The 19,931-nt window shown below is 49.9% G+C and overlaps 1 protein-coding gene across 1 annotated transcript in view; it reads left to right on the top strand.

The window, feature by feature from the left end:
* Positions 1-19,931, top strand: part of LOC123815134 (transient receptor potential cation channel subfamily C member 4 associated protein) — an 85,901-nt gene that overhangs the window by 64,878 nt on the left and 1,092 nt on the right. Inside the window, exons 9-18 of the mRNA XM_045833337.1 lie at positions 4,420-4,586; positions 8,950-9,081; positions 10,815-10,873; positions 11,040-11,141; positions 15,164-15,247; positions 16,297-16,387; positions 17,427-17,567; positions 18,103-18,211; positions 18,738-18,850; positions 19,702-19,908. Of these exons, the coding sequence (XP_045689293.1) occupies positions 4,420-4,586; positions 8,950-9,081; positions 10,815-10,873; positions 11,040-11,141; positions 15,164-15,247; positions 16,297-16,387; positions 17,427-17,567; positions 18,103-18,211; positions 18,738-18,850; positions 19,702-19,908 (1,205 nt within the window). The remainder of the gene's footprint in view (positions 1-4,419; positions 4,587-8,949; positions 9,082-10,814; positions 10,874-11,039; positions 11,142-15,163; positions 15,248-16,296; positions 16,388-17,426; positions 17,568-18,102; positions 18,212-18,737; positions 18,851-19,701; positions 19,909-19,931) is intronic.

Raw genomic sequence — 19,931 nt, forward strand, 5'->3', positions numbered from 1 at the left:
GAATGTGAGAAGTTGGAATCTAAGGGCATTCTCAATAACAATGTAGGTTTTGGTGTTAAGCAAATAAAAGGAGGCCATTAGCTCTTTTTGAGAATAAAAAGCCAAACCATGTGCTAGCTAGTTTACCGGAAAGAACCAGGGAAAGAGCCAGATAAGAAGAGTCCTTCTGAGATCAAAACAAACCTTATGCTCAAAAACTACTCCTGCCCAAATTTAATTGAGTCAGACTTTGGAGTAGTTTATGCCTCAGGACATTGTCAGAAATTGTAGAGCATTGAGCCAGGAATTAGGGGAGCCTGATAGCTGAGTTGCACACCAGAAGAGGCAGAATGCTTAACAGAAAAATCAGAAAAAGAACCGGTTAAAGAGGATTCTGCTAAAATACTGTCATCCAGGGAGACTGTGCACGATCCCAAGGCTGCACTCTCTGCTCTGCAACATCAGGGCCTCACCAGTCCTTAGAGAAACAAGCTTTTCTGAAATGGGCCAATCAGGACACTAAACAAGCAGAAAACAGCAGCAGGCCCTGAAGGGAAGAAGCAGAATCAGTGTAATGTCTACTTAACGAAAACTAAGGAGCATACAAAAAAACCCCAAACAAACCAAAAAAATGGGAAAGTATGACCCATACACAGGAGAAAGCAGTTAACAGAAATGGTCTATGAGAAAACCCAGATACCACTTAATTGAAAAGAAAGCGTTAAAGGACAAATAAAGGAATTTAAAAAACATGAGATAGAAAACAAAAAGTGAAAAGGCAAAAGTAAATCCAACTTTGTCAATCACATTAAATGTGAATTGATTAAACAGTCCATTCAGAAGACAGATTGTCACATCGGGGTTTTTTTAAAAGATGCAATTAGATACAGCCTCCAGGAGACATACCTTCTATTCCAAGATAGAAACAGGTTGAAAGTAAAGTATATAAAAAGATGTATCATGTAAAGAGCAACCATAAGAAAGTTGGGGTGGCTGTACTAAAAGAGACTGAGATAAAAAGGGACAGTTTATAGTAATAAAAGGGTAAATCTATTGAGAAGATATGTTATATAAACATATGCATCTAACAACAGAGCCCTCAAAAATAAATGAAGCAAAGTCTAGCAGATTTGAAGAGAAATAGACAATTCAGTAGTGATAGTTGAAGACTTTAATATCCCATTTGCAATGATGGATAAAACAGCTCTACAGAAGATCAACAAGGAGATGGAAGGCTTGAGCAGTGCTGTAAGCTAGCCAGACTTAACAGATACAGGTATAGAACTCCTCCCAACCACACATTCTTGTGTTATCTCGAATACCACGTTACCCAGGCATTCCATTCCTGCCTGTATACCCAGGAGAAATGAAAACATGTTTACCAAAAAACTTATACATGAATGTGCACAGCAGCATATTTATAATAGGCAAAGTACAGAGACTATCCAAGCGTCCATCAACTGCTGAATAAATAACAATGTGGTATACAATAGAATATTGTTTAGCAATTTAAAAAATGAAATACTGCCCAGGCTGGTGTGGCTCAGTGGATTGAGTGCCTGCCTGAGAACCAAAGGGTTGCCAGTTCAATTCCCAGTCAGGGCACATGCCTGGGTGGCTGGCCAGGTCCCCAGTAGGGGGTGCTCGAAAAGCAACCACACAAAAGCAACCACACATTGATCTTTCTCTCCCCCTCTTCCTCCTTCCCCTTTCTAAAAATACATAAAATCTTTTTTAAAAAAATAAAATGGAATACTGATAGATGGTACATACAGCTGAATGAACCTTGAAAACATTGTGCTGAGGGAAAGAAGCTGACAAAAGAATATGTATGATTCCATTTATATGAAATGTCCTGACTAGGCAAAGCATAGGGACAGAAGGTAGTTTCTTGGATGCCTGGGGCTGAGGAGGTGGTGGGAAATGGCGAGTGGCTGCTAATAGGTATAGGATTTCTTTTGGGGGCAATGAAAATGCTCTAAAATTGATTGTATTAATAGTTGCACCACTCTGAATATACTAAAACCCTCGGAGTCATACACTTTAAACGGGTGAATTTGTAGTATGTGAATTATAGGTCAATCCTGGTTTTTTGTTGTTTTTTTTGTTTGTTTGTTTTGGTTTTTTGTTTTTTAAAAAGAGTATGCCTCACAGTGCAGTACAGACATGGGGGTGGTGGAGGCCACTTTCATCAGTTTGGTGGAGCCAAAGAGGTCTGGGGGGAAGTGCAGGCCCCTTAATCTAGTTTTCCCATCCTCATCCTTGGGGAGTTACCTTGTTGCTAAGCTCTGGCCATTGCTTTGGGGACTGTGTTCCGTGAAAATACCTGTGCTAGAGGTTCTCGTGAGGCCTGTGCACACCAGACACCAAAGGTTGGCAGCGACTCAGGGAAGAGCCTGAGCTGCCTGCGCCACATTCTCACGTGTTTATCGCTCAGGAGGGCTTGTGGCCATGCGCTGCACCTGCTCCTTCCCGAGACACCCTCTCCTGCAGTCCTCCCGGGACCCCTGATGCTCGGTGATGAGGATGCTTAGGCTCTTGGGGCCACACAAGTATGCAGCAGAAGCAGGATTTTTCTACATGATAGCTCTCTAGGTCCCTTCCATGGGCCATTGGGCTCTTAAATGGCTCTGGGGTCTGGGCCAGTGAATCCCAATGCAGAAATCAATGGTGTTTCTCCCAACCTTCAGGAAAATATGTGGGAAAAAAACAGAATTTTCTCAACTAGATTTTCTCCAGTGAACTTTTCCTAAGTCTTTGTACACTCTAACTTTAGTTGGCATTAAGAACTTTCAGAGTAAAAAGAAAACACAAATAGCAAGTAAGCATTATCAGAAAAACTCAGTGTCTTTTTATTTCTATTTAACATACATGTTGCTGTGTGTGCCGGACATTATTTAAAGCACTTCCAGCACAGTGAGTCCTTCATCCTTCCATCACTGATCAGAGACGAGTACTATTGCCATTATCCCTGCTTTACAGATGAGGATTGATACGGGAGCTCCGTGACATAAACAAATTTATCCAACTAGGGACTGGTACAGCTCAGGTTCAGACTCAACAGTCGGGCCCCACAGCCTGGTCTTAACAACCCTTTCAGTGCCTCCCAGTCACTCCTCATCCAGCAGCTGCTCTTCTTCCAGAGGTGTGACTTTGTATTAGTGATGTAACGTGGCTGGAAAAAGTAGTTCCAGTTTGTAGGGTGGAATAAGTTAGGTTCTCATATCATGATATCAACATGCAGAGGTCACCGTGATTTGTTGGCGTGCTCCTTTCCTGAATATAGGTGATAATCACTGCTCTGTACCAGGGGTTTTTCTGGCCTTTGTAAAAAGCCTCTGGGGCAGCACTTTCAGTAGGATCTTGAAAGTGCCTCAGTAGTACAGACTCACCTTTTCATTTGTAAAATGAGGGGCACTGAGGGGAAGTAACTGCTAAGGTCTCCTGACTCTGACCCATGAGTGACCTTTGAAAATGATAGGGACCTAAGAGGGAGTCTTCCCAAGGATCAGGTGCTGGGTTTTTCCTGTGTTCTCATTCAGTCCCCAGAATAACCCCGGCTACCCATTGGGCCACTACTATCATTACCAGTGTACAGAGTAGCCTGTGGCCTAGTGTGGAGGTGTCTTGCCCAGCCTGCAAGCTGTCATTCCAGAGCCCTCAGTCTTCACCACTTGGCTGTGCTGCCTTCCTCCCACAACACTCCTCTGTGGCCTGCATGACCCACGGAGACTTTCTGTTAATTTGGTAATAGGATAGATGAGCTGGTTCACCTAAAGCCCGAATACAGTGCCTGGCACCTACCCAATGTCCCATAACTGTTAGCTGCTGCTATCGTTACTGACAATGAAACTGGGTAAAATGAAAATCCACCAGTAGATAATATGTTTATCTGTATCAGTAGTAGCAATTGTGATGCCTAGTCTGCCTTAGAAAGTTGAACCTAAGGTTCTTTGAAAAACAGTGTGGAAAAGCCTTCAAAAAGGATTCCTGCCAGTCTTTGAGCAGCGCCCCCTTGTGGAGTCTAGGCAGAGGGACCAAGTACTCAGTCATTTGTGACCTGAAGAGTTTGACACAGTTTGCTGCTAGACACTAGTCTGGGCACCTTCGGGGTGGGGCGGGGCAGGGAGGAGCTGTCAGATGGTGGCATAAGAAAGAAGTGCGGGGGAAGGGATGGATCATGTTGCTGCTTTGGCTGTGTCAGAATATTTTCAGTGTATGTTAACATTGATGAGCTAAAACTACAGTCAATTTTTCTTAAGTTTCTAAGCTTGCCTGGCCCCTGGAGGGAGTTTTGTGTCTTTCAAGAGTCTCTGTCAGGGACTCAGGGCCTGGTCTAATGGCTCTTCAACCTCAAGTCTATTCAGGGCAGGTTGGAGGGACAGAAACATGCTTCCTCGAAAGCAGTGACTCAACTTTCTCTCCTGGTGGCTGTCTCAGCCTCCATTGTCTTCCCTCCTGCAGGGGCCTCTGAGGACAATGGCCTGCCTCACACTTCAACTAGGACCCAGCTGCCTCAGTCAATGAAGATTATGCACGAGATCATGTACAAACTGGAAGTGCTCTACGTCCTCTGCGTGCTACTGATGGGGCGTCAGCGAAACCAGGTGGGCCTCGCCCCCACATCTCAGAACAGGGAGTCTGGGGCGAGTGTTTCCTGGGTGTGTGTTGTGGCGTGCCAAGCACTCCACCTCTCAGAATGAGCCAGCCAGGTGCCAAGTGGTTTTCCTTTTCTCTGTTTTACACATGAGGAAACCAGACTGATTTCAGAGCTCAATCTTTCCACTGTACTTTGCTGTGGGCAGCATCCGTAGGCAAAGCATTGGTGCCCAGGGCAGAGTAGGTGGCTTAACCACGTTACTTGACCTTGTTAACATGAAGAACAAAGGGTCAGTTACTGGCGAGATGTCTGCTCTATAGATGCACTGGAGGAGTTGCTGGTCTGATAAGGGCCAAGGGGGTGGGCCAGCACCCAGCCCTATGTAAAGTTATGAAAACTAGAGAGCTACTGGGGAGACTACAGGTGTGCTGGGGTTCCCTGAGCCTTCCAGTACTTCCAAGAGGGAGGAGCAAGGGCCTATAGCCTACAAAGGGAGGAAGAGGGCTTTGGAAGTCTGCATTATCTTCAAGGGAGAGAAGTGTCCCTCTCTTGCTAGCTACGTAATTCTCCTAGGGATGGAACTAGGCATGGGGAGGGGGTGAGTTAAGGGGAGGGCAGGCTGATTCAGATACTGGACTGTTGCAATAGCTCTGTGTGACAGGTGCGGTGATCCCCACTTTCCAAGTGAGGAGCAATACTCGATGCAGTAGGCAGGGAAAAAACTTCCTGCAAAGGGGGACATCTGGCCTGGCTGTGTCCTGAGGAAAGTGAGGAAACCAGGCATTCTGACACCTGTGGCAACCTACCAGGTAGAGGGAGCAAGGCCCTGAGGTGGGAGCATGCCTGGTGGGTTGGGAGACCAGTAAGGATGCTGGGGTGTGGGGGGGTGGCAATGTAGACTGAAGAGAAGGAGAGGAGGGCTGCAGGGTTGCAAGGACCTATCTCACACAGAGCTGCTGTAACAGTCCAGTGTCTGAATCAGCCTGCCCTCCCCTTAACTTACCCCCTCCCCATGCCTGGTTTCATCCCTAGGAGAATTATGTACCTAGCAGGGGAGGGCAACTTCTCTCCCTTAACGAAGATGATGCTTACTGCACGGGGCTTCCATAGGCCATGTTCAGGACTTTTACAGGCGTTTACTCTGAGTGAAATGGGAAGCCTTCCCTGTGGCTGCCGTGTGAAAGAGATGACGGTAGCTAGAACTGCCTGGTGGTGGTGGGCGTGGTGAGAAAAGTTTGCATTCTGGGTCTGTTTTGAGGGTAGAACAGGTAGGGTTTGCTGAGAGAATGGAGTGGGTCTGAGGTGTCTATTAGAATTGGCCCTGGATACCTGCACCTGCAGTTAGCGGAGAGGTCCGGACCGGAGGTTTCACTTTGGGGGTTATCAGCATATGGTTGTTATTTAAAAACCAGGATCTCTTGCCCTGGCTGGTGTGGTTGAGTGCCGGCCTGCAAACCAAAGGGTAGCCAGTTCAATTCCCAGTCTAGGACACATGCCTGGGCTGCCAGTTAGGTCCCCAGTGGGGGGCACGCAAGAAGCAACCACACATTGATGTTTCTCTCCCTCTCTTTCCCTCTCCCTTCCCCTCTCTAAGAAAGTAAAGTAAATAAAATCTTAAAAAGCAACAACAGACCAGGATCTCATAATGGCTTATATGTGCTGAGTGCTTTTACCTTTTTGAGGCACTTTCGCACTTATCCGTATTGGAATTTTCAGGCATTTGGTAAGTTATACAGCAGGTAGTGGCCCCCCACCCCCTCACTCGATGCTTGCGAAAAAACCAAGGTGCAGAGCGGGCCGTGCCCCCAGTCGCCAAGCATCCTCAGAGCCAGGACTTCAGCTTTGCTGCCCTGACTCTCGTGTCCCTGCACCATAACCGTTCTCTGCTTCCCAAGCCCTCCTGTCACCAGGTTTCTGTGAGTCACTGTGGTCTTCAGTGAGACTGTGACTACACCGCCAATTCCTGGGTGGGACCATCGGTGGGCCTGGGAATCCTGCCCCTGGAAAACGAGTGCCATGCTGGCTCATCCTCGGCACGGTCACATTTCCAGAGTCCTGCTGCGTGCCAGGCGCTGTGGGCACGTGGATTCACAGACCCCACCTAGACCGGGACAGCGAGGAGAAGCGTTTCCTTGGCCAGGCCTCAACAAGGCTGTCCAAGAGTGGCCTTATTACTGTGCCTTTGGGCCACATTCTGCGACCAGTCTTGGCTAAATTGAAATCACTAGACAGAAACACTCCCACATTCATGAATTCCATCCCTCTGATGCTAATGAATGTAATCAATATGGCAGACTTTTTAAGCACGCCCTGTAAGGCAGGCCTGGAGCTTCCCCTGCATACCTCACTGAGTCCTTCCAGCAGTTCATTTCCCACCAAGGGACTCAGGCCCAAAGAAGAAGGTTGCCTGGAGTTCCAGAGCCTTGTCAAATCCTGGTCTTCCATGATAAATGTGTGCCGTGCTGGGCTGGGAAGGGGCAGGCGTTAGGGTCAGGACACCTGCTACGGGTGACATCCTCGCCACTGTCTCGCCCAGGTCGGTCCCGCCGACCTTCCCCTTGTGAGACGGGAATAAGTAAGCACTGGTACCTGTCAGGTACTCACACACATTTTCTGACTTTGTACACCAGTCCCGAGAAGAGGTAGTCATAGCTTCACGTTATGTTACGTGGAACATTATTTTTAGCAGGGAAATAACTTGTGTAGTTTCTATGGTAAGAGGTAGTTCTGTATTAAAATGTATAAGTATCAATGAGGCCTTTCTCCCCTCTGATCCTGAACATTGTGGTTCTGCCACAAGCATCTAATTTTGTCAGTTATTAACATGTACATATATTCTCTATATACAGTGTGTTTCTCTCATCTTTTAAAACATAATCAGTAATGTAGCATGCACACACTTGCTTTATTAATACCACATTTTGGTGAATGTTCAGTTCACTGCATGTAGGAGACCTTGATCCTTTCCCACTGTTGCCGCTCATCCCACTGCACGGACGCGCCACAGTTGAGGCGGCTGCTCCCCACTGATGGAAGTGCAGGCCCAGTCTGTCTTCTGGTGTTACAACTGTGCTGCCCTGAGCGACTTCGCACATGTGCCAACTAGTGCTTATTACTGTGTGGATCTGCCTGGGAACGAGTTCCTGAAAGGAGAATTGCTGGTCACAGGGAATGCGCACTCGTAATTTTTAGAGGTGCTGCATACTGTCCGCATCTCCTGTGGCACCAGTGGCCCCCCCCACCGGCAGCGTGAGGCTTGCTTGAGGCCCCACTCACCAACACAGCATTACGAAACTCCTCCTCTGCCAATCTGAGAAAGTAAAAAATGAGTTGTGATTTGAATTTCTCCTAATATTGTGAGGCTGAGCGCTTTGCATATATTGAAGAGCCTTTTATATTTTCCTGTTTGTGTCCTTCACCCATTTTTTTTCTGTGGTCTTGGTCTTTTGTTTTAAGAGATATGTAGGATTCTTTATAGAGGAAATCAGGTTTTGCCTTTGTGTGACACAGGACTGTCAGTGTGGTCCCATTGGTTATATTTAATTTAGGACTTTGCTTATTGTGAGTTTTGCCATGCGGAATTTTAAAAGGTTTATGTGGTTGAATTCAACAGTTTTCTTTTTTGGCTTCTAGGTTTGGTATAATACTTTAGAAAGTCTTTTTCACTCTGATTATTTTTTTTAAAGCCTTTGCATAGATTTCCCTAGGCTCTTTAGAGTTTTGTTTTATTATATATTTATCTTGCCTCCAATTGAAATCCTACTATGAAGCATGGGGGGCATTTTTATTTTAATGATGTGCAGAGGCAGGCAACAAATTGGAAGGGTTAAGGAACTTGCCTGAGGTCACACAGTTTGAATGTGGTGGAGTTAAGAAACAAGCCCAGGGCCATCTGAATCCAAAACTGGGGTCTTAAAAGAGGACCTCGCAAGGTGTGACACCTGGAATGTTTCGAGGGCAGATGAGCAGAGTTAAAAAGTACATCTGTGTGTGGTGGGGGCAGGGTGTGTGTGGGCATTCACCGTAAACCTCCGCACTCCCTGTCGACTGTGGCTTTCTGTGTCCTGAAGACCATTGTTCTGCCAGCACAAAGCTTTGCGAGATCTCTTCCTCGAGTTAGTCTTTTTTTTTTTTTTAACTATTTTTTAAAGATTTTGTTTATTTATTTTTTAGAGAGGGAAGGGAGGGAGATAGAGAGAGAGAAACATCAATTGCGGTTGCTGGGGGTCATGGCCTGCAACCCAGGCGCATGTACCCTGACTGGGAATTGAACCTGTGACACTTTGGTTCGCAGCCCGCGCTCAATCCACTGAGCTACGCCAGCCAGGGTGTGTTAGTCTTAAAATGCTTTTTCCTCCTGCCCTATCCAGGTCCACAGAATGATCGCAGAGTTCAAGCTGATCCCCGGGCTTAATAATTTGTTCGACAAGCTGATTTGGAGGAAGCATTCAGCATCTGCCCTTGTCCTCCACGGTCACAATCAGAACTGCGACTGCAGCCCGGTGAGCAAGGGACCCCAGGGACAAATGGGCTTGACTTGCCAGAAGTAAGTTTTCAAGACCTGCTCTTGACCCTTTGAAATCTCAGTCTTGGAGAGTAGAGCAGAAACTGAAAGTAATAACCTACTAATTCTATAACTGGAAGCCACCTTGGGGATGGATCTGACCCCACCCCTCCACCTGTGCAGGAGAGCCCCTCTTTGGGGGCCTCCAGCCAGCTTCCCTTTGTATGCCTCGGAGATGGGGCTCACTTCTCTCCAGGTAAGGCCACCCACTCCATTCTCTAACAGCAAGGATTTCCTCCTCCTGGGCTCTGCTGCACTGTAATTATACCCATTAATAGTTTTGCCTTTAAGAACCACATGCCACCAATGTTCTACGTCCAAAAAAGTTTTTCAAATGCCTTATTTTTAAGGGGTGAAGGGGCTTCCTCTATCTTGTCTCTGTCACAGTGTCCTAGAGAGAGCAATGAACTGGGAGTTGGGAGGCCTGTTGTGCTGCTCAGCTAGTTGGAAGACTCTGAATGAGTCACTGAATCTCTGAGCCTGTTTATTGCAAAAAGAAGGTTGCACTTTCTTGCCTGCTGGCCTCACAGGCCATGTGGCGACTGGGCCACCAGCACGAGGGGAAAGTGTTCTGGGACCTTAAAGTGCCACAAGCTGTTCGGGTCTGCTGCCATGGGTCCTTTTGGCTCTGTGCTACATGCTGAGGACTTTCCTCGGTTCCTTATCTTCCAGTTTACCGTGCTTCTTTCTAGCCTTGTCACATGTGTGTTTCAGCCCAATCCACTTGAGGTTTTAACTTCAAGTGAATATATTTTGCATTTCTAGACATTTCATCTGGCTCTTTGTCAAAAACTACCTGGTCTTTATTCAAAATATGTTAATGTTTTGTTCTGTTGCATTTTTTTTCTTTTTAATTATTTGTAACACTTTTTTGTGGTCTCTTGTGGGTTGCTCTTAGGGTTCTAATACTTGTGTTTGAGTCTTTAGACTCAACTTAGGGTGAGCTCTGCCTTGTGTTCTGTCATGGTTATGGAGAGGTCACCTTTAGGGGGCCTGTTTTCCCTGGGAGCACCTGTGTAGCCTGCGCCCTAGAAGTGTGTATTTCCACAGAGCACTGTGCTTTCGTCTGCCGGCTTCTCCTGGGGCTGCCGGGTCCCAGGGCAAGTTCACATTGGTGTCCCGACCCTGCTGCTCTGGTGCACGAGCCCAGCGTCCTGCTCCTCCTGGGGCTCTCCTTCAGTGGCACCCTGGCAGAGACAGGCTCCTTTCCCAGCTCTCTGGGCTGGTAGGTGGGGGTTTTCTAACCCTTCTTTCACCAAATGTATACACTCCCTGGGCTTTATACGGCCCGCAGTTCTGTCTGGTCCCTGCAGGGCGTTAAAACCACAGCCCTGGCCTGAACAAGTCTGCTTCCCCTTTTCCGCCGGCAGTGCTTATGCTCAGCGCCCTGAACTCAGTCCTTCCTTCGTTTCCGAGTCCCGTGGGTTTTCCTTTCTTCCTTATGAACTTAGCCTCACATTTAAAAGAACTTCAGTTAATTTTTAATCCAGTAGGTTGGTGGGTCTTTAGCCCGATGTGGGAGCCCACAAAGTGTTCTCCAACTAAGGAAGGTCCTCGCTGTGCGTGAGGACAGGGGCTCAGAGAAGCGAAGTGACGTGCTGGCTCTCGCAGGGTGTTTTCTTTTGCAACATTGTGACTGTTTTTAACATCGAGGGTGCATGTGTGTTTTAGGACATCACCTTGAAGATTCAGTTTTTGAGGCTTCTCCAGAGTTTCAGCGACCACCACGAGTAAGTACAAACGAGACCATGGGTCCCCCCTGAACTGCCAGATCAGAGGGTACAAGGTATTCGCAGGGGGCGCTCAGATTCCCCCTCTCCACAAGAAAAGGGCAGGGGAGTAGCACAGTGCTGCCCCAGTGCCTGTCCTCAACCCCCTGCAACCCATTTGTTTCAGGAACAAGTACCTGCTGCTCAACAACCAGGAGCTGAACGAGCTCAGTGCCATCTCTCTCAAGGCCAACATCCCCGAGGTGGAAGCTGTCCTCAACACTGACAGGTGAGCATGGATGGGGTGCAGCTCTGGCCCACAGCCCACCTGGCTGCTCATGTGCCCCACAGCACACAGATGGGGCACATGCATGTGTGCAGAGTTGTCCTTTCTCACTCACATGTAGCTACACTGTCCTTAACGCCGCCTGCAGTATATCATTGGAGCCCCCACAACAGCCCTGAGAGGGCAGTGCCATCATCACTTCACTTTACAGATGGGGGAGCAGGGCCTGGGAGAGGTTGCCTGCCAAAGGTCATATGTGCCGGGCCCCCTCCTCTTGTCTCTCACCTTTGCTGGCATCCTTCTCACTGGCATGGTGGCATTTGCAGCCACGCAGGACAGAGGCAGGCCCCTCACCCTCAGTACAGCTTCTTTCGCTGGGTTATGTTTGACTCATCTCCTGGAACCAGGCAAGGAGGTCACAAGCCCATGGGGTCAGGACAGGGAGGGCTGCGTCCAACAACAGGGGTCATAATTCCCCAGCTTACCTTTTTGAGGGATCCGAGCTCTTTGTTCAAATGAAATTGTAGACAGTATCAGCCTCATGTGTAGCGGATACAGTGGAGCTGCCTTATTTGAAGAGAAAGTTTGAGGGCCCAGAGCCCCTGCCTGCCTGCTTCCCATTTCTTCCCCATGACGTGGTCTGAGTCATTTTCTCATCTCCTGCCTTTGCTTCCTAGACCAGGAATCTGAGATCCAGAGGCCCAGGTTCTTATCCAAGGCCAGCAGGAGCTCAGCCAGGGGCCCAGGGTGCTCCCTGCCCTCACCCTATTGGCACAGACTTTGCCCCATCTGGTGGACTCTGTCATGGCCTGTACCCAACCCACTTTTGGTGTAAATGGCCTCCCTCCGTAGGTCTGAGCCCTGTCTGACTGGTGTGTATCTGACTTCTCACCACTTGCCAGTGGGCACAGATGCATTGGGCTGTTCAGTTCTAAGAATGAAGGCGGCCGTGGGGTGCTCTGGACACAGGCAGAGCAAGAGGGCATCCGGGTGGCCTGGAAATGTCCCTGTGTTTCTCCCACCTAAGTCAGCGGAGAAACCAGCCCAAAGGCCCCTCTCAGCCTCTCAGGTCTGCTGCCAGTGTCCCTATCTCTTTTTATTTATTTTTTTAGTATAAAATGTTTGTTTTCAGCATTTAATCTTGCATTTACACGTTTTAGCTGTTAGATGTTGGGTGTAGATTCTTTTTTTATATCATTTTTAATTTTTCAATTAAAGTTAACTAGCAATATTTTCAGGTGTACACTTCAGCAAATTTGTTTTTAAATCCTCACCTAAGAGCATACATCGATGTTAGAGAGAGAGAGAGAAGTATTGATTGGTTGGCTCCCGTATGTGCCCCAGCCAGAGATCAAACCTGTAACCCACGCGTGTGTCCTGACCAGGGATCAAACCCAAAACCGTTTGATGTATAGGATGGTACTCCAGCCAGCTGAGCCGCCCAGCCCGGGCTGCACCCCAGTGATTTGACATCACATAAGTTACTAAGTGATCATGCCAATAAATCTGGCACCCATGTGACACCATACATAGTTACTAGAATATTATTGACTATATTCCTTACGCTGTACTTTACATCCCCATGACTGTTTCGTAACTACCAATTTTCACTTAATCCCTTCACCTTTTTCACCCACGCGTCTAAACCGCCCTTCCATCTGGCAGTCACCAAAATGTTCTCTGTATCTATGAGTCTGTTTCTGTTCTGTTTGTTTGTTTATTTTGGTTTTTAGATTCAGTTATTGATACATATGTATTTATTGCCATTTTATTGTTTGTATTTTTTATCTTTTCCTCTTCCTAAAGAAGACACTTCAACATTTCATATAATACAGATTTGGTGGTGATCAGCTCCTTTAGCTTTTTCTTGTCTGGGAAGCCCTTTATTTGTCCTGTAACTCTAAATGATAGCTTTGCCGGGTAGAGTAATCTTGGCTGTAGGGCCTTGCTCTTTTGATCACTTTGAGTAATTCTTGCCATTCCCTTCCGGCCTGCAGAGTTTGTTGAGAAATCAGCTGACAGTCTTGTGGAAGCTCCTTGTAGGTAACTTAACCACTTTTCTCTTGCTGCTTTTAAGATTCTCTCTTTGTCATTAACCTTTTACATTTTAATTAGGATGTGTCTTGCTCTTGGGCCTCTTTGGGCTTGTTTTGTTTAGGACTCTATGCTTCCTGGACTTGGATGTCTATTTCCAGTTTAGACAAGTTTTATGTAATTTTTTCAAATAGGTTTTCAGTTTCTTGCTCTTTTCTCCTTCCAGCGCCCCCGTGATGTCAATGTTGCAGTTGTCCCAGAGGCTCCTCACACTATTCCCATGTTTTTTTTATTCTTGTTTCTTCTTGCTGTTCTGATTAGGTGGTTTTTGCATCCTTGAATCACTGATTTGATTCTTGACTTCATCAGCTCTACTGTGGGCTCCCTGTAAATCAGTCTTTGTTTCAGTTACTGTATCCTTCATTTGTGACTAGTGTTTTTCATGCTGTCAGCGTTCTCACTGAGTTCACTGACCATCCTTCTAACCCGTGTTTTCAACTCTGCATCTAGTAGATTGCTTGTCTCCATTTTCTTTCATTCTTTTTTCTGGAGTTTCGTTTTGTTCTTTTATTTGGGACGAGGGGTTTTTTTGTCTCCTCACTTTGGCAGCCTCCCCATGTTTGTTTCTGTGTGTTAGGAAGAGCTGCTACATCTCCTGGGCTTGATAGCGTGGCCTAATGTAGTAGGTGTCGTGTAGGATCCGTGGCACAGTCTTCTGTTCACCCGAGCTGGGCACTCCAGGTGTGACCCCTGTGTGGGCTTTGTATACCCTTCTGTTATATTTGAGCCTGATTACTGTTGGCACATCAATGGGAGGGGTTTACCCCTAGGCTGATGAGCTGCAAGGAATGGCTATAACGGATCAGCTGTGCAAGGGCCCGGCCCATGGAGCAGGGCTGACTTCAATGGGGCTCTGGTGCCCACTGAGTCTGCCCCTTGAGTGTGTCGCTTGTGAACATGGTTGATTGGTACTTTGATGTGGTCTGAAGCTGTCCTCCAGGTGCAGTGGCTCTTGGGTGTCCTACCAAGGTCCGGGTTAGCTTCCACCTGTGTTCTGACTGGGGCCTCCCAGCATGAGCTACAAAGCAATCTGAAGAAGGCTGCTGTTTGTGCTGGGCTTGCTTGGTGGTGCTCAGGTGACACCAAGCTGCAAACCAAGGTCACCTGCTGCTAATGCCAGACCTGGGGCCACTTAGCAAGAGGTACCAGCTATACCAAGGCCAGACACTGTGTGCTTGAGAGATTTTAGGAAAGTATGAAGCATGAGCCAAGACAAGCCATTTGTATAGAAAAGGCCACTAGAAAGAGGCTTTTTGGGGTAACCCAAAAGTTGGATGGGGTGGGGTCTCAGGGAATTGTCAGGGTGGGATGAACAGTGTTGGCCGGGTTGACAGAGACTCAGACATGGTGCCTGCCCGCTGGCTCTGTGGGGGGAGGGCACAGAAATGAACAGTGGCCTCTCTGTGCCAGCACTTCTGTCTGAGAGAAAGCTGCCCCTCCAGCCTTTGTCCTGATACCAGACAATTCAGTTTCTCTTCGTATGTCCCCGGTGCCCTTTGCACGGCTGCCACTGTCCTGGAGCACAGAGGGAGTGAGTCCCAGCGAGTCTGTGTTTGGGCCCCTTAGGAGGAACTGCCTGGGACTGCAGGAACCCCCCGTTTCACTCAGCCACTGGAGCCCTGGGCTGGGGGCCTGCTGTGGAGCTGGGACCTGTCACTCCTCACAGGGGACCTCTGCAGCCAAGATACCACTCCCAATTTTTATTTGCCACACCTGGGTGTAGGACCCGCTCATTCCACATTTCTGCCCCTCCTACCAGTCCCAGTGTATCTTCTTCATATCCTTCATTATAGGTCTTCTACTCGGCTAGATTTCAGGCGGATCTGAATGATTGTTGTTCTGTGTATTGTAATTCGGCTGTGGTTGGCGAGTACCATGCTTACCTACGCCGCTATCTTAATTGGAAGCCCATGTCCCTATCTTTTTCCCAGGAGTTTGGTGTGTGATGGGAAGAGGGGCTTATTAACTCGTCTGCTGCAGGTCATGAAGAAGGAGCCAGCCGAGTCGTCATTCAGGTAGGTCTGGGGACAGGCATCTGCCACTTGCAAGGGGGTCCGGGAGCCAAGTGCATCTCCAGTGGTTAGAAATACCTTCTTTAGTCAGCAACTTCCTGCCAGTGTCTGGTTACTGTGCGGGAGAAGGGGACTCAACTGCTGTCTCCCCTGTGCTGACTTAGCAGGTATATGTGTATTAGCTTCTGCCACTGGCCAGCCATGTGTTTTAAGAATTGACCAAGCACTCGCCAAGCACCCATTCTGTGCTGGTGCTGAAAAGGTGGAAGAGAAATAGCAGGTCCAGTCCTGCCCACACAGACTGCCCTGGGTTGTGGGACACAGACACGGAAAGATTGCAGTTCCACGCAATGTGGAAAGACAGAGCCAGGAGCTGCCCCAGGGGCCGTGGGTGCAAAGGAAAGCCTTTGCCCAGCTAGGGGCTGGTGGGTGGGCATGGACAGGGAGGCTTCTTGTCTGAGTCCTGAAGGCTGTGGGCAGGAGTAGAAGGGGAGGGAGGCATTCCACTGGGGCTGGGTGTGAGCCACCAGGAGGCTCCGTGCCCAGATGCACCCCTGTCATTCAGCCTGCCTTATCTGGACCCCCCTTAAGGGTCCCAACTGGAGCGCCGCTCAGGCAGCCTAGGCCCCCTCTTCTCTAGGACAGCCCATCAGGTGTAAGCCCAGCAGCCCATCCACACGTGCCCATCAGGTTCCCTCACGCATTCCTGGCCCCTCCCGTGTCCTCCTGTCCTTCTGAAGGGACAAAGCCTAGAGTGCATTTTCACGTTACTCCCTTGGGAGTAACTCCCTCCCTGAGACACACGCTCCTTCTAGACAGAACCAAAGAGGAATCACGGTTCGTAACTACACTGCTGTCAGCTCCACGAAGTCGGGGGTTCTTGCTGTGTCCCTGGTACCTAGTATGAAGCCTGATGCCTAGCAGATGTTTTATAAATGACTACCGGATAGAGGGAAGGCAGCAGACATCTCCCAGCCCCTTGGGGAATGGAACATGGGCCAGAAGAGGGCAGCTTTAGCCGCCCGGGCCAGGGGTTAACATTTGGGTCGCAGGTTTTGGCAAGCCCGGGCTGTGGAGAGTTTCCTCCGAGGGACCACCTCCTATGCAGACCAGATGTTCCTGCTGAAGCGAGGCCTTCTGGAGGTAATGGCCTGGAGGAGCCAGGGTGTGGGTGTCCCGTCCTCCCCCAGCCCCGTGCGTTGCTCTCCTGTCCTGAGACCTAGACAGCTGGGCAGAAGCACCTGAATCTGTTTTGAAATGACAGTGCAGGCTGCCCTAGTGTTTGCCTGGAGTTTCCAACTGTGGGTTCCTTGTGGTGCTTCACAAGTGATGGAAGGGTCTGGGGGTGGCCACGGAGGAGCAGAAGTGTCTGCGGAGTGACCCAGCAAAGCCTTTTGACCCTGAGGATATTTTGCTGTTGAGTAAAAGTTTGTTTCCCTTAATTGAAAAATGGCCTTCAGGAAAAGCAAGCAAAATGGCCAAAACTACAATTGGTTACACACACACACACACACACACACACAAGAAACTGACCCATGAATCATTGTAAATGTCATATGAACATGATTGATCCAACGTACCTTTAGGAAAATGAAAAGTGGAAACAGTTTAACTGTTGTAGAGAACCTTATCAAGGAGTTAAATTGGCTTTTAGTTCTTGATAAAGTCATTTGTTTTAGTGTAAATGCTTTTATTCATAAACATAGACTAACCATGGGGTCAAAAAGCGTCTCATGACCTTAGACCCTGTGCTTCATTTGTACAAGCGGCCCCAAGCGCTTGGGCAGTGGCCAGTGTTACGTCTGGAGACGCCTCCCTCACCTGCAAGCTGGAGAGCCCTGGCCGTCTCCATGCCCACAGAGCGGGTCACAGTCTTTAGTTCTGAGCCCCGGGCAGACAAGAGGGGCCGTGGCTACATACACCAACCCACCCCCAGCTCCTGTGAGATCCCGGGCCTGGTCTTGCCCGTGAAGCCACCAGCATCCTCAGATGAGAACCTAGACAGGGAAGCAGGTTTCATCTACCTGGATGCTTGCCAAAGCAGATGTCGTGTGGTCTGCGCTACATGCCAGGCCCTGGTGGGAGGCAGCAGAGGGCAGCCTGGGGGTGGCAGCCACAGCTGCCTGTGGGCCCCAGGGCTCAGCCGCCTCCCGGCCCTCACCCCATCGTCTCCCACCCCCAGCACATCCTGTACTGCATTGTGGACAGCGAGTGCAAGTCGAGGGATGTACTCCAGAGTTACTTTGACCTCTTGGGGGAGCTGATGAAATTCAATGTTGATGCATTCAAGAGATTCAATAAATACATCAACACTGATGCAAAGGTAAGACTAACCCAGGGCTCCACAGGATGTGCTGCGTTGTCCAGAAGTTACCTTGGAGCCCTTGTCCTTACCAGCCTCCAGTGCTGGTTTGAAAGTGGAGAATGCTGGGGAGTCAGTGGGCAGTGTTGAACAGGCACTCGTTAGCGTTTCTGTGCCGGGCACGGAAGTGCCAGCAGCTGTGGGCACGTGTGACGGTTGGGAGCAGGAGAGCTGTGAAGACGGCTCTGATGCAGCATGGTGGGTGCCGTGATGGCCCTAGCCTGGTGTGTTCGGGCTCCGAGGGGGCGTGTGAGACAAACGCAGCTCTGACCAGTGAAGTGAGAATGAGGAGCTCATTGTCCTTCAGTGGAAAGACCACAGGAGGTGGTGTCGGAAGGTCTGGGTTGAGCTGCTGCTGGAGCTGCTGCTTGGTGGGTGCAGAGGGCAGGTCCGTCAGTTCGTCTGAGCCTCTTTCGGTCGGGGACACCTGGGCAGGGGTAGATCGGCGCCCGCTGCAGGAGCCCACCACCGCCCGTCTGAGCCTGGTCTCACTCAGTTCCAGGTGTTCCTGAAGCAGGTCAACAGCTCGCTGGTGGACTCCAACATGCTGGTGCGCTGCGTCACTCTGTCACTGGACCGGTTCGAGAACCAGGTGGACATGAAGGGTGAGACAAGGCCAGAACACCAACACAGATCGTCCAGTGTGGCTTTCCTGGGTCAAGGTGGTGGCTCTCAGGGTGGTTTTCTTTGCTGCTTTCACTTTTCTCCGTGGTGCGCGCTTCCTTTAATGAACACATACAACATTTACATGAAGGTGAAAAACCGTTGCCAGCAGAATGCAAAAACGTTCTTCCTCTCCTGGGCTGGGATTGCCGGGGATGAGGACCCAGGTAGTGACACCTGGGGGTGGGCCTCACGGAGGGCTGGTCCCTGGACAAGACTACAGGGACTGGTGGTGAGCTCCCGGCGGGGGTCTCTAGCAAGATGGCAGGTGTGGCCTGGATCGCAGAACCGGGGACATTTATTCTGCTGCAGCCAACCTCTTCGTCAGCTGTCTGACACTTGGGGCTCCCAGCCTCAGAGTCAGGTCCAAAAGGGGACTTAAATGGTGGCCTTGGTGGCAGCTCCTGGGCCTGAGCCACAGACCACCTTCCAGGCCTGCTGCTCACACCTTTGCCTGTCTGTCCCCAGTTGCTGAGGTCCTGTCCGAGTGCCGCCTGCTTGCCTACATATCCCAGGTGCCCACACAGATGTCCTTCCTCTTCCGCCTCATCAACATCATCCACGTGCAGACGCTGACACAGGTGTGAGGCCCTGCAGACGTGCGATGGGAGGAGAGCTTGTCCTGGAGCTTGACAGAGCCGTTCTCCCACTTTCAGCCTAGGAGTGCATCTCCCCGAGACCCATCTCCCAGTTCCTCCCAGGTCCTCGAGGACCTTTCCAGTGAGGGATCAGTGCCCCGTGTCACAGATGGGGCCTTAGGGGGGGAGCGGATCTCTGCGGTCACAGTCTGGCTGGGAGGAGTCAGGGTTGCACTGAGTTCTGACCCCCAGTGCAGTGCTTAGCGCACCCCGCCTGCTGTGCCCGCTTTGGGCTTGGGCCCGAGACTTGCTCCCACTTCCCTCAGCTGGGTAGCCGTCCCATGCTGAGCTTCACGCACCTCTTCTCTAAAATGGGGTAACACTAGTACCCTCTTCATCTGACACACACTTAGTGCGATGAGCCCCTGAGCTGGGGGTGCAGAGTGAACAAAACAGGCCGAGACTCCTGCCTGGTGCCCACAGACTAGTGCCAAATGCAAGTTAGGCACCCAGTCCTGCCCCAGGATCGAAGCTTCTGGAAGACACAGTGCCTGAGCCCATTCGAGAGACAGGGTGTACTCTAACAAGGCAGTTGATGGATGATGTTCCCATCGGGGTGGGGTGGGGACGGGGACCAGGAAGGCGCTCGGGGGAGGGTGCTGGCCATACCGGCCTCATTCCTTGCTCCAGTCCCCTCTCAGGTGTATGCAGGGACAGCTCAGTGCGTGGCCTCACGGCCCTGTGGGGTCTGGGCCTGGGCCCCCCCAACTCACTGCCGAGTGGCAACCCAGGTCCACCAGGGGCTGCTGGGGCTGCCAGCACACCCCTGAGCTGGCTGGCCCGGGGCCTTGCAGGAGAATGTCAGCTGCCTCAACACCAGCCTGGTGATCCTGATGCTGGCCAGACGGAAAGAGAGGCTGCCCCTGTACCTGCGGCTGCTGCAGCGGATGGAGCACAGCAAGAAGTACCCTGGCTTTCTACTCAACAACTTCCACAACCTGCTGCGCTTCTGGCAGCAGCATTACCTGCACAAAGACAAGGACAGCACCTGCCTGGAGAATGTGAGTGCCCCACCCAGCTGGCT

Source organism: Phyllostomus hastatus, unplaced genomic scaffold (genome assembly GCF_019186645.2).
Source record: "Phyllostomus hastatus isolate PE091 unplaced genomic scaffold, TTU_PhHast_1.1 phas_contig_17, whole genome shotgun sequence".
In the NCBI taxonomy this organism is placed as follows: domain Eukaryota; kingdom Metazoa; phylum Chordata; class Mammalia; order Chiroptera; family Phyllostomidae; genus Phyllostomus; species Phyllostomus hastatus.